This window comes from Penaeus vannamei, chromosome 10 (genome assembly GCF_042767895.1).
Source record: "Penaeus vannamei isolate JL-2024 chromosome 10, ASM4276789v1, whole genome shotgun sequence".
Classification (NCBI taxonomy): domain Eukaryota; kingdom Metazoa; phylum Arthropoda; class Malacostraca; order Decapoda; family Penaeidae; genus Penaeus; species Penaeus vannamei.
In genome coordinates this window covers 41657192-41672191 of record NC_091558.1, presented here as the reverse complement: position 1 = coordinate 41672191, position 15000 = coordinate 41657192, and the positions used below count along the sequence as shown (strand labels likewise).

The following is a 15000-nucleotide window of genomic DNA, read 5'->3' as shown; positions in this document are numbered from 1 at the left end:
TGAATGTCTTGTAAGATTACACGACGCTGCCACAACAGGAGTGGAATATAAGCAGTAACATTTAAACCATCTCTAGGGTTTCTTTTTAGACACAGTAAGAAAAAATGAATAATCAAATTAAACTTGAGTCAAAATCTTACCTCATTGTCATTAGATAAAGCTTTTGCAGGATTGCTTTATTGCATGCAGAGGAGTAAAGTACAAGAGTAATATTAGGAATGTACTATGTAATATATGCTGTATATGCTGTTTTATGAATGTCTTGTAAATTTATGTGTAACCTTGATTATAATTTCATACATATATTCAGATAAGTTCCTATGATTATGTACATATAGGCCTATGCATATTTACATCAATCATCAAAATTTCTTTTGAAACAAGATAAAGAGCCTTATTTGTTTACCTGTTTATTATTTTCATTAGTATAGATATTTTTTCCTTTCTTTCTCTCTGTCTTTTGGTTGTTCTAGTTATTTTTAGTCAACTAGAACTTCCTGTGCTGTAGGATAAGCTTAATGCACGCATGCGCGAGCGTGCACACACACACACGCACACGCACACGCACAAGCACACGCACGCACACACGCACACACACATATATTTAACCCCAAGCTGCGGGTGGCAGGTACGTACATGCCATATCTGTTGTGGACAAAATAACGAGTTGCATCATATCACAACCATTCCTGTGTCATCAGTTTATCGTACAGAGCTAGTTTTTCTCTTTTAGTAGCGGCATCATTTCTATGGTAAAACTTTTTGGCAGTAGCATATAGTGAAGCTAAAACAATTTTTTTTATATTTTTATATATTTTATCATAACAAAAGGTTTTAAGTGCCTAATGTTGCCTGCTAACTACAAAAAAAAAACAGCTGCAAACGGGAAATTGTCAATGCAGGCCAGCAACTCTGCACTCATGTCCACTGGCCAAATTTTTTTACCTGGGATTATTGGGATATATATCCATATATTCACAAATGTATGTGTTAATATATTTTTATGCACAACTCTTTGTGTGTAGGTGGGTGTGTTTTAGCTATATTGTCGCTCTCTTTCCAGAGCGCATTGGGAGCAAACTCATATACATTAGCACAGATTACGTCTTTGATGGAACATCGCCCCCTTACAGAGAGACAGACACTTGCAATCCCTTGAATAAATATGGGCAAACAAAATTGGATGGAGAAAAAGCAGTTTTAAAAGAAGATCCGAGTAAGTTTGTTTTTTCTCTTTCTCTGTTATATTATCTTTACTCTTCTTGTATTTCATATATTCTTCTTTTCAGGATTGAATAACTTTATATTTGAACCATTGCAAGGAGTATAAGTTTTCTAAATATGCCCTTACTACTAAGAGTTGTTTTCTCGGAAGGAAAGGCTGTGTTGAGATATATATTCGTTCTTTTTTATATTATAGTTGAATGCCTTTGTACTAATTTTTTATCTCCTTCCCACAAAATTAATACAGATTACATTATTTTAAGGTTATCATTGATTTAATATGTTCAGAGTTAAGTCATTTCATATTGTTGCAGAATATTTTGTCCATTTATATTTCCCTAGAAAGATAAATCATTTCATCACAGTTAGTGAAGATTATTAGCAATATGTTGAGCTTAAAAGTAGGAAAAACTATCTCATTACAATAACCCAACAAATCTGTCATAATAGATTAACCATTTATTCGAAAGACCTTCATAATATTGTCAAAATATCGTACATATTTTTTCACTTACTTCCTTCACTTCAGGCGCCTGCATTCTAAGGGTTCCAATTCTGTACGGTCCTGTTGAGAAAGTGGATGAGAGTGCTGTAACATGCCTGCTACCACTTTTACAGTCCAAGGCACCCAAGAAGGCATCCCACTATGAGAAGCGATACCCTGTCCATGTCAGGGATGTGGCACTTATTTTGCGGGATCTTGTCATTGCAATCACCAAGGTACTTTCAGGATCTTTCTTCTTTTTGTTGTTTTATTATGGCATGTGTACATACACTTGCACGTTTGCATGGTTGTCTTTTGAGGCTATATGGTGATTTATTTCTTCCTGGATTTATAATCATAGTGAAAGGTGGAATTAGTACATACTTTTTTTTCAAAATATGAGAAATTGGAAACTATTTTGTTAGATATTTATCAGATATTTATCAGTTTAATTATTTCTGTAGATATGTCTAATATGAGTCAAAAGCACCATCAGAAAAACACACAAAGTGACATCACATGCTGCACATCTTATGAAAATACTCTCTTAGTGATAGTCGTTTGTGTAGCCTAAGATTTAATACAAGAGAGAATACTGAAATATTATTAACAGAGATCTTGTATTTTTTTCTCGTATTATGCAAATCCACAATGTTGAATTCTTGAAAGTAGTCTTTGTTTATCACTGGAACATATTTTTTCATTGCTTGCATATTGAAGTACAAAAACAAGAGTCATGTAAATGATTTTGTCTCATATTATTTTTTAGAAAAGAATTGTTTTATCAAGGGGACTGGTATTTTCAGTGATGGCAAACAAGCCTGCTTTAAGAAGAGTGGGGTCTATAAGCATTAAAGAAGTAGAAAAAGAGAAATATATAACTGAATATTAAGGTTTAGATAATCTTATCTTCTTGCAAAGTTTGTTTTCATGTTACATGTTTCTTTTATTTTTATTTTTTTTTAATGTTGGTTGTTTTAGCAATATGGCAACTTCTTTATAGGTATTGTAATGGTGTATGTTTCACAATCTTTTGATTGATGCATTCATCTGAGTGTTAGGGGAGACTGACAGTATTGAGTTGAAAAAAATTCAAACCTCATCTAAAATGAATCAATTATATTAAAATATGTTTCTGGTCAGAAAATGCTAAAAAGGTGTAAGATAACATTTGATTTGCATACGGTGCATGTCCCTCTGGTCAGACGTCACAGGAGATAACATTTATATGGGGGAGTGGGAAAGGAGACCCATGATGTACACATTGGCAGATCAACATTGGAAGCAAAGGAAAGGTGAATGTGCATTCATGTCAGTTACATTTAGTTGAGGATTGGGAATAGGTAATATGTTAGTATATATTTTTGCTGGATTTTTTCCAGATATTTGGAAAGTGAAGAAGTTTATGCATTAACAACATTAAAGAAGTTGAGTTAGAAAAGAAAAAGGAGAAATAAGAGCAAAGATGAACAATGTCTGAACTGCACACCATCATCATAGTACCCCTAGCCTCTTCTATCCCTCTAAAATCATATATAAACATTGATATAGATTCGAGGAAAGGAAACTGTGCCCTTACCGAGGAAAATGAGCTTCTAGAATTAGTCAAGACCCAAATATATTGCTTGCAGGACCCTAGGAAATTGATAAAATCTCCATTTTTAATCAAGAATTTAAGCTAGGAACAGTAGCGATGAGGCAGGGGACCAGGGTGATGTCATCCAATCAATATGGAAATAAATACTGTCATTTGTAAATATCTGTTTGTTTATTAAAGTTTATGGATGATCTTGCAAGTGTGTATCACACACATTGTATCTGTAAAATAGGTATGAAAGATTCAAATATTTTGAACCAATAGTAATTATACTTATTTTAAAGCATGATTTTTTTTCATTTAAAGGATTATAGAAAGCAGAATATTTATACAATTTACTTGGACTTTTGGGAAAAAGTTAATTTGGTAGTGGGGAACAAAGTTACAAATAGATGATTTCTAGTAGGAGCGGAGTCTGTGATGTTTTGTGGTAGGCTTATTTTTATGGCAATAAAACAGTGTGTTAATATTTTATACATGGCAAATTTTGAAAAAAGTGGTAATGAACGTTTGTTTGTACACCATTTAGCTACTCACTGAAAAAAGCTCTTGTTTCTAGAACCATTATTTAAGTCTCTGTGATATTTCAAATTGAAAAATTGAAAATGTCATCATGATGTTATACGATTGAGCTTTCATTCATGTGCTAAGTAAAGGTATTCTAATATTACATTAATTCCTTGAGTTTGAACTCTTGAATCAAAATACTTATTTTTCTATGAATGAAAAAAATAAATACCTGTCAGTCTCCCCAATACATTTAAAATCTTTATTTTCCCTCTCTTCCATCTTTCCGGTAATAGATTAGGTATCTTGATTTCTTGCAGACTTCCCCAATTTCTTAGTAAACTTCAGCTAATCTATATGAATTCCAGCAGAACAAATAAAGGAAAAACAATAGATATGTGAATAGATACATATAGGTAAATGATTAGGGGATAAATGACCAGCCTATTATTCATCAGATCCTCAAATAAATTAATCTTTTTAAGGACAAAGAAATCAACGGAATATTCCAGTGGAGCGGAAAGGAGCAGCTGACGAAATACGACATGATTGTGGCAATGTCGAGGGTGCTGTCACTCTCCCATGACCACATTACACCCGACCCCAACCCAGCTCCCGGTGCACCTAGACCCTACGATGCCCGCATGGATTCGTCACGCCTTGAGGCCCTCGGGATCTCACACCACACTGCCTTTGACGTGGGGATTAAGGAATGCCTTAGTCCCTGGTTAGTGTAGGGGAATGGATAGAGGAAGGGAAGGCAAGGGTGGGTGTGGGGTGTGAAACACTGTTGTTATTGTTGTTCTTAGGGATATTTTATTGTCAAGATATGCAAGGAGAGATAAACTTTCAGAGATACTTTGGTAAAATTTAAGCTTTTCTGTTATGATGAGGGACCTGTGTATACATTTCTGATATTAATTGTTCTCTTTTTCTCAATAAGGCTAAAGAAAGTGAAAAGGAAGAATTATATATATATATGATAAGTATGATATATATGTTGCATCATATATAGTAGCTTGCCTCTTATATTTCAGGTAATCTAGGCATTTTTTTGTATTTTTCTCTAGTTTGATATAAAATGTGACATAAAAGATGGTAATTTTTTTATATTAAGGTGGTAATTTTCTTTATTTTCTTCTTCTACTTCCTCCTCCTTCATCTTCTTCCTTCTTTCCCTTCTACTTCATCATCATCATCCTTTTCTTTGTCTATATCTGTCTGTCTATGTATCTCTTTTTTTGTTCTTCTTATTCTTTTTCTTCTTCCTTTTTTCTCTTCATTTTTTCTTTAGCAAACCCACTATCAGCTGTTGTTGATTCTTATAATTTCATTGAACATGACTGCCTTTTCTGATATGATAATTTTATGTTATAACTGGTTGTGATATTACAATATGCAATAATAAATTGTAAATCAAGCTATCTCTTTATTGTTTATAATATACAATATTCATATTCTTGCTGAAAAATAATCTTATTTCATCTTATTACTGGAAAAAAAGAAAAATGAGGAAGAATTGAAATACAAGTGAGTTTTCAATGATTGATTTGATAAGTTTTACCCCCTAAAGGATTGCAAAGATCTGAGCTACGTGAGTGTACAGGATAGAGAAAAATAATACATCCTTTTTAATTTGAATATACTTAATAAGGGTAACTTGGGGCCTCTTTTTTTTTTTCTTTTCATTTTCATTTCCTTCTTTCTCTTATATTTCTCCTATTCTGTTTAGGATGACTTGCCATTTGTATATACATGTGTCTGAGAATGGCAATTCTATTTTTTCAAAAGGTGAGGATACTTTTTTAGATAAGAACAGTATGTTTAAGATTATTAAATGGAGAAGCTTTGCTATAATTTTGATATTTTTTGTACATGAATGATGCCTTAAAAATAAAAGTGCAAATCTATGATTAATCCATTGGCACAATGTACATATATGCCTTGCCCACTGGGATTTTAATATATCAACTGTATTTACACTTAGAAGGCTCTACAAGCGTTTAGTTCCCAGAGAGTCAGATACTAGTTCTAGCTGTCTTACCTGTTTACCCTTTTGCTTGATTTTTAGAGATGTTATTTTATATTTTTTTATTGCTGTTCATACTGTTGATTACACTATGATAATAATGATAATAATAATAATAATAATAATAATAATAATAATAATAATAATAATAATAATAATAATAATGATAATAATAATGATGATAATATGAACCACATGCCAACGGGGATGGCATGTGCATACATGCCATGCCCATTGTTTGTTTGATATAGTAATTGTTTTTACATACAGATGGCTCCACAAGTACTAGGTCAGCAATGAGCCAGTTACAAGAAGTACCTGTCTCAGCTGTTTACCTTTTTCCTTGATTTTTAGTAATATTTTCTAGTATTTAATACTGCTGTTAATAATGTCAATAATAATAGAGTAATTATAATGTTTAAAACAAAAATATCAGTATCAGTATTGATAGCATTAGTAAAAAAAAGCTTTTCCAATTATTTCAAGAAAAGATGAGGTTACAAGATCTACTAATTGACTCCTTTGTGGGTAAGCACTGGTAGAGCCATTTATGTGCTGAAACATTTAACAAAATAATACTAAAGGGAACACAACATTTTCCTGGTGTCATTGGGTTGATAACAGTAATGATATTCATAGCATTAGAAAAAATATATTTTAAGGGAAAAGGAAATTTAGGCCTATTGACTGCCCTCTTGATAGAGTTTTGTATGCAGATTTTTTTAGTTATCTGTAAATATATGGTTTGACATTTCATCAAATTGAGAGAAATTATAATTCCTTTACCATCACATAAAAATGGATTTTAAAGCATTATTTCTCAGCAATATTCTAATGGCATTAAGTTAGCATTTACTCCTTTCATACTAGTGACTGACAGAGTTCTTGTGTTACTGTTATCTACAGTAAGCTAAATGAAAGCAAAAGATGCTATTCTATGCTTGCAAGGCACACAAAAACAAATGTATTCTCAGACCAAGAGTATGTACATGTGACAATTATCACTTGTTTGGTTAAATAACCAAACATAATGCCTTAAAAGAATTATTTTAAATTTTCTTCAGATATCTTGATTAAGTGGCCATAGGCCAGTTCTTAGTAAGTGATCTTTGTTCTGCATACCAAGTTGTGTGCCTAACCCTTCCCATGGGTGACTCTCAGATCCAAATGGGGTACAAGCACTTTGGTTTAATTATTCTGAGCAGCTGTCTTAGGTTGAACGATCAACCAACGGTTAGCATGGTTGAGAAGGCAATTTCCAAGCAAAAAGACAGAAAGGTAATGGAAATATGTGGCATTCCAGCTGAACTACTGACATCTTGTGGCAAACTTATGGCAGTGCAGGTACTTGCTCTCATTTTCAACCTATATTAACATTAAATCATTCTTAAAGAATCAGAGAACTGAAAAATCCTAACAAAGATTATTCAACCAATAGTAAGCCTTCTTACTGGTAATGAAAGTTCTGTCTATTGTGGAGGGAGGCACGTCTAGCTTCCTTCCTGTGAATTCAGAACTGAGACAAGGATGTGTCCTTGCACCAGCACTTTCCTAAATCTGCATGTAGTGGTTCATGCATAGTTCTCATCCAAAGTTGGTTGAAGGCAATATTGGGTACTATTAAAGTTACTCACCTTGCTGATGATTTTGCTGTCTTGTCTGAGATTCTGGTAAAATTTGTGTCAGTTTCCAGTACATTTACAGTGAAGCAGAATCCTTGGATTTTGAAGTCTTCTGGACCAAGGACATAGATCAGAAATTTGGGGTTGGTTTACAGTAAGGGTATTAAGAACTTTACATATTTCAGTAGTTCATAAGTGTGATCTGTCAGATCAGGAAGTCAACAGATAGATTGGCATGGCAAAAGGTATCATGAACTCTTAATAGGAGTAATTGGAGTTCATGTTATCTGAAGGACCAAGGGACATATCTTCAAATCTGGTATTATTATGCTACTGTCTGATAGTGAAACATGGAACTAGGACCTTGAAGTTACATCTTTTGTCATGTGGTAGAGAACCTGTTACTTAAACCTTCAAGAACAGCCATCTCCAGCTACAAGGATACCTGTTACATTTCCCTAAGGATGATTCTGTCTATTCTAGTGGAGGAGGCCTGTGGGACAATTTCATTTTCTTTTGGCATGAGCACAACATCCAAACATGTGAGGAAGTCAAAAAAAGATATGACCCCTGCCTGTCTGCTCTTCAAGAGAGACCATCATGGCTAGAAGCAAACAGTGGATGAAGGAATGCACCATTTACTGATAGGTTGATTTTTATACTCCTGTTTGATAATATCTTTCAATGTTGTACTTTTTCCTACAATTCTCAAATAAGTGTTAAGTAGATTTTGAAATTGGACATCAGCATTCAGTAACTTTTTCTGTCTAAGAGGCTTTTTTTTCTATTGCTTTCTGAATAAAGTAGCTTTACCTTGTATTAGTAATAAATTCTTGAATCAATAGAGTCAACATGTTTCTTCTACAAAATCATGTAAAGTCATTCATAACCATTAATAATATCAACAAACACTTTGTTTATTATCACTCTCGGCCTCTTCTAAAACAGAATGAAACATTAAAAGATTTTTAAAAAGCATCAAGTTTTGATCAGGATTCACTAAATTTTCTTGCTTTTATAGTCCAGAGTGCCTCCTCTTTCATTGTAAACAAAATATCCATTTTCACAAGTCTTAAAATTGGAGGGAACTATAAAGATTAAGCCAAATAATTTGTGAAGGGAAATGTGTATTACATTCATTGCTCTTCTTCCCCTGAAGTGGATGTTTGCATTTGACTGCAAAGATTTTACGTTACAAAATGTCTTGATAAAGTGGGTGACCAGGTATTTGACCCAAAATTCTTAGTCGGCGGATTAGGCCTTTGTTGGAGGATCTGAGCATACTCCCCTAGATTTTTAAGCATCAAAAATGTCTTTTTATGGGTCATTTTTGTTTTAGGAAAGGCTTGTGTATAGTTTGCAAAAGTGTTTACTGAATGTTGGCGAAAGTTATACCTCTAAGAGAAAACACATTTTAGGGATTTTTCGTCTTGCAGATTTCCTTTTATATATTCTTATATTCTGTTGCCATGAACATTAGGCACGGAACTCCTAGACTAAACTGCAACCATCATGATGTAACAAGTATTTTATATAGATATTCCAAAACATTAAACAGTTATGACCAAAACATAATTCTGTAAGATATTGTGACACCACTAAAGGTAACCATTTGCACAAATACCTACAATTTTGGAATGATAGAGAAATGTAATAAACAGAACAGAAACAAAACAGAAAATAAAGTAAGGGTTTGTTGCTTTGTCACTTATGTGCAGGGTTACAGTTCCTATGATGACAGAGGGACACCGGATTGGAATAAGAAACGTTTGTTAATATTATTTGCAAGACAATTGTTCGCAACTAAATTCGCCACTAGGTAGATCACCATATTGATTGTGTGTGTGTTGTGTGTGGGTGTGCGTGTGTGTGTGCATGTGCATGTGCTTGTGCGTGTTCGTGTGCGCGGGCATGTCGCTCGCCAAGGTCTATATAAGTACTTATATAGACCTTGTCGCTCGCTTGACTGACTGGCGCGCGCAAAGCCACAATGCCCAGTAGTTGTTTAGTTGATTGCAAAATTTGGGATCGCCCATCATCATTATTATTATATATATATATATATATATATATATATATATATATATATATATATATATATTGTGTGTGTGTGAGTGTGTGTGGGGGTGGGGGGTGTACGTGTGTGTGCGTGTGTGTGGGTGTGTGTGTGTGGGGGGGTGCGTGTGTGTGTGGGGGGGGGGGTGCGTGTGTGGGGGGGTGCGTGTGGGGGGGGGTGCGTGTGTGGGGGGGGGGGTGCGTGTGTGTGGGGGGGTGCGTGTGTGTGTGTGTGTGTGTGTGTGTGTGTGTGTGTGTGTGTGTGTGTGTGTGTGTGTGTGTGTGTGTGTGTGTGTGTGTGTGTGTGTGTGTGTGTTTATATACATATATTCATATATATATATATATATATATATATATATATATATATATATATATTTATATATAAATGTATGTATATATGTATATATAATCATACATACATATATATACAGTATATATGCATATATATATATATATATATATATATATATATATATATATATATATATATATATATATATATATATATATATATATATATATACATGTACTTGCCTTTGATTTTATGCAGTGCGGTGGTTGTATAATTTGTTTCATAATGTGTTTAAATGTGCCATGTCTTCTTTGTTTATTATACTTATTTATTATGCAATATCTTCGCTGCAGCATGAGAATTACAAAACTGAATTCACGTAAAATATGCGATATAGACTTACAAACAATCACTGATAATCATCATTTGTAAAATCTGTCCAATATGCAAATCGTTCAACGAGCCGGCATCTATAATTACTTAAGTATGTTCTATAATTACTTAATTATAATTATAAGTATCTATAATTACTTAAGTATTTGCTCATTTCATCCGTTTTCTGTCATCTCCTTCCCACCCAGTTTACGCCTAGTGACGTCATAGGCCTGATCACCCAAAGCTGCGCAGAACTTCGAAGTGACGAGACCTGTTCTTATATAAACCTTGTGTGCGTGTGCCTGCGTGCGTGCGTGCGTGCATGCCTGTGCTCGTAAGTTAATCGTATCAATGATAGTCTTGAAACAATCTGCATACAATTTGTCGCACATGAATGCAAAATTCCATCCCATCAGTATTTGTCAATAAGGGCATTAAAACGGAAATATGAACCAACTAACTTGGCGAATGAGGCAACCGCTCACAATACGCTTAACCTAGTTATTTCAAACTAAAGCCAACGCCAAAAAAAAATCAAGTGACCCAGTTGAAGCACCGTATTTCCCTAACCTTGGGACTCCTGAGAATCCCCAAGAATTTCCGTTCGCATAAGCCGACATAATCCGAGGCGTTCGCGTAACTTGTCATGATCCTCTCATGTGTCGACGAACCTTCAAGCCTCCGTGATATCGGGGGAGTTATTGAAGTGAAATTATCGGCCGCGGTTCGAACCCTCGGGGCATCATGCACTCGCCATGCCATCGCCGCCGACCAGCCTCATGGTAGCTGTCTGGAACTGCGCTCATATTTTTTTCCGATTTATTTATTTTTATTTTTATTTTTATTTTTATTATTTTGTTCTTTCTTTTTTGGGGGGAGGAGTTGTTGATTGGTATTTTAGGGGATTTATTAATTAGTCTTTTAGAAGGGTTGCGGAGTTATTTTGGAAATTTCTTTGGTTCGATAGATTATGATCATTGGTGGCGGGGGGGGGGGGGGGGGGATGTGCTATGGCGTGTATATTCACCGACTCTTACCACTCCTTTCTTTCTCTTCCCTCTCTTTGGTTCTCTCTCTCTCTCTCTCACTCTCTCTCTCTCTCTCTCTCTCTCTCTCCCTCCCTCTCTTCCTCTCTCTCTCCCTCTCTTCCTCTCTCTCTCTCCCTCCCTCCCTTCCTTTCTTCCTCCCTTCCTCCCTCCCTCCCTCCTTCCCTCCCTCCCTCGCCCCCCCTCTTCCTCTCTTTCTCTCTCTCTCTCTCTCTCTCTCTCTCTCTCTCTCTCTCTCTCTCTCTCTCTCTCTCTCTCTCTCTCTCTCTCTCTCTCTCTCTTTCTCCCTCTCTCCCTCTCTCCCTCTCTCCCTCTCTCCCTCCCTCCCTCTCTCACTCTTTCTCTTTCCTGTTCCGTGTATGTATTAGTAATAAAAACATTCACAATGAAACCATGACAGTTATCATAATTATATTAATTATAGTAACAACCATAATCATTAAAGAGTATTGATAATGATAATTCTGATTATAAATGCGATAATCATGATTAAGATAGTGATAACAATGATAATGATGATAATCTCTCTCTCTTTCTCTCTCTCTCTCTCTCTCTCTCTCTCTCTCTCTCTCTCTCTCTCTCTCTCTCTCTCTCTCTCTCACACACACACACACACACACACACACACACACACACACACACACACACACACACACACACACACACACACACACACACACACACACTCACACACACACACACGCACACACACACACACACACACACACACACACACACACACACACACACACTCTCTCTCTCTCACTCTCTCTTTCTGTCTCTCACTCTCTCTCTCTCTCATTATCGTTGTCTTGTTTTTGTCTTCTAATGCAGTTTCTCTCTCTCTCTCTCTCTCTCTCTCTCTCTCTGTCTCTCTCTCTCTCTCTCTCTCTCTCTCTCTCTCTCTCTCTCTCTCTCTCTCTCTCTCTCTCTTTCTCATGATGATGATAATAGTTGTAATAGTCATGATGACAATGCTAATAACAATAATATTAATGCTAATGATAATGACAGTAATGGTGCTAGAAATGATGATGATAGCAATAATGCAAATGATAATAATAACAATAATGAAAATGATAATAATGATAGTAATAATAATGAAAATAATAATAATAACAATAATAATGATGATAATAACATTAATAATGATAATAATTAATTCAAATATTTCAATATCAAAGAAAATTAAAAAAGAAAGGAAAATGCAACTCATCGTGCATTATCATTGGTTAAACTTTCCCGCACTTTTCGAGTCGAGCCAATCACAGCCCGAGTTTAGTCAAGGAATGAAACACATCGTAGTATCAAACTGGAAATCAAATTGTCTTTGGCGATTGTGATTAAAGTTCCGTAATTCACTATTTTTTATATATTATGAAGTCAAATATTTATAGAGAATTCATGTTTATGAGTAAGTGTTCAGTGCGTGATATATAGATGACACAAGTACATGGCTTTATCAAAATGTCTTAAAAATCTGATAATTTGGACGTCAATTATGTGACAATTGTCTCGAATCATAAATTATTAAGTTTCACATTTTAAAATAAGAATTGTGGATTTTGAAGACTATCTTAGGTGAAAGGAGGATTTACAGATTTCATAGTGAGTAATATTTGGGGGTTAATTTTTGTTTTTGATTATTTGCGTTTTCCGATTTCCTTGTTTCATGCTTTCTGTTTTTAAGCCAATTTGGTTTTAATTTAAATTAGTGCAGTGATTTTTCTAATTAGTTTAGCTATCGCAATGGATCTAATTAATGGACTGGTTTGATTTACTTGCCTGATTAGTTTGATTACGATTACTCAGTCTTCTAAATCCACAATTCTTATTTAAAAATATGAAGTTTAATAATTAATGATTCGAGAAAATTGTCACATAATATGATAAGAGAAACCTGTCAATTTCTCCTAATTTACGTGTTCTTTTTCAATGGACAATCAATTAGTATGTAATCCACACACATACATATATTATATATACCTAAACTATCTTGAAAAATAAAAGAAATGCTAAAATTCAACGCTAAATGAGCTACCGACCTCTAGGCTTCTGAACCGTACACGTTTTCGAATAAAAACACTTAATCAGTCCCCACTTGATCATGAAAATAATGATCACACATGCCTTTGCTACTTTCAAGAATTGACTAAAACATAGGCCTACCTGGGTTAAGGCCTTATCACACTAGCACTTTTTTCCGTCAATTTCTGGGGTTCCGTCTGAATTTGAGTCTTTCCGCAAGGATCGTCTGCAAACGGAACGCCTCCCAGACCAAGACGGTTACGACCGTTTCCGTCTGACTAATTTCCGTGTTGATCTTTTACTATTAATAAATTAGACAGGATGAGTGAATGTAAACATAAGCTAATATTTTAGAACATTCGTATATACAATATACATCATTATATTTCTCTTAAATAACGAAATATGTAATATGTATGAGAATGTTCGTGTGATTCCCGGGACCTCGCTCCGATAGCGCCATGTTTGTTTACATGATTTTCATAAAGAGTTCATTCGGAAACGCAAAAAAATGACGGGAAAAATGCTAGTGCGATAGGGCCTTTATTCTGTTCATCTACGTAGAACCTTCTCGACGGTTTTTGCGAAGGTCGAGGATGACTCAAGCTCTACCACGTCCAGCGATGTTGGAAAGGTTGAGTCAGAGATTCCAGACGGAGACCACATCCACCCCTGCCACTCCTCACCGGGCCAGCGTGGTAGGGTACGGCCCTTTTTTTCCCCCTGTGAAGCAAACCATACCTCAGTCACCGGTCGTTCCAGTTGGGACATGGCAGTTAAACCAAAGCCCAAGTCGCTTATGGGTGGGAGTGATGTGCGCCAACTGCGACTACCCCAAAAAACATCAAATCATGACAAGATCGCGGCACTCAACTTGGCCACGTAGCCTACCATGTCCGAACACTTTCAGATGAAAGTCGTCTGAGAAACCTCGAACACGAGATCGAAAACCTAATCTGGGATATCAATCGATATACAAGAAACAGGGGCCTACAAAAGACCGGGTTGTGAAATTATTTCGATAAATGGCACAATACCGGTAGAAGTGGCGCCAACTGGGGAAGGCCTATGTCCAACAACGGACATTTCAGGTATCAAGAAGAAAATTCATATATATGATACGTGATTTATGTATATTGGTTATGGACATACATCGATGTATCCCGGGAAAAAAGAGGAATTTTAAAATGTTCTTTGTATTTTGTTTCCTGCACTCTAGCCTCAGGTCTTCAAAATTGCAGATTTCAGTCATATTTTCGGAAATACTAACTTGTGGTTCTCTCTCACTGATAACTCCTGATCTGCAAACTTATCCTATCAAATTATCGTGACCTTGACCTGGTCTCGTGGCCGGCTGTCTTAGTGGAAACTTAATAGTTCATGTGATGTGTATGGAAGTGCACGTAATTCATTGGCTAGGACGTATGCATTATATTTGATGTTTATATTACTGAAGTGTATTTTTTATAATCAGTTATAATAAGTGAATGTATTTCTTGGAGGTTCAACCATACCGTTTCTTCATGTTCAAAAAAAATGTATAATAAAACTATATATTTTGTATTTCCTCTGAGTATTACCGTCCCAGAAGAAAATATTCGCCATTTCTTGTCGCTGTGTTGTAGTTTACACCAGAAAATGTTCGTACCCTGGGTTTTCTCCTTCTCTCGTACCCAATAAGCTGTTGCGTACCCTATAAGATGCTTTTACCCTCGAGTATTTCGTGATATCGAAATAA

At 35.3% G+C, this 15000-nt stretch overlaps 1 protein-coding gene across 5 annotated transcripts in view; it reads left to right on the top strand.

Annotated features, from left to right (window-relative positions):
• Positions 1-5236, top strand: part of LOC113825091 (methionine adenosyltransferase 2 subunit beta) — an 11449-nt gene extending 6213 nt beyond the window's left edge. For all 5 annotated transcript variants that reach the window (XM_027377877.2, XM_070126686.1, XM_070126687.1 and 2 more), the window contains exons 4-6: positions 1064-1216; positions 1754-1944; positions 4298-5236. In XM_027377877.2, coding sequence (XP_027233678.1) covers positions 1064-1216; positions 1754-1944; positions 4298-4549 — 596 coding nt within the window. In that variant the 3' untranslated portion in view covers positions 4550-5236. The remainder of the gene's footprint in view (positions 1-1063; positions 1217-1753; positions 1945-4297) is intronic.
• Positions 5237-15000: the final 9764 nt, after the last annotated feature.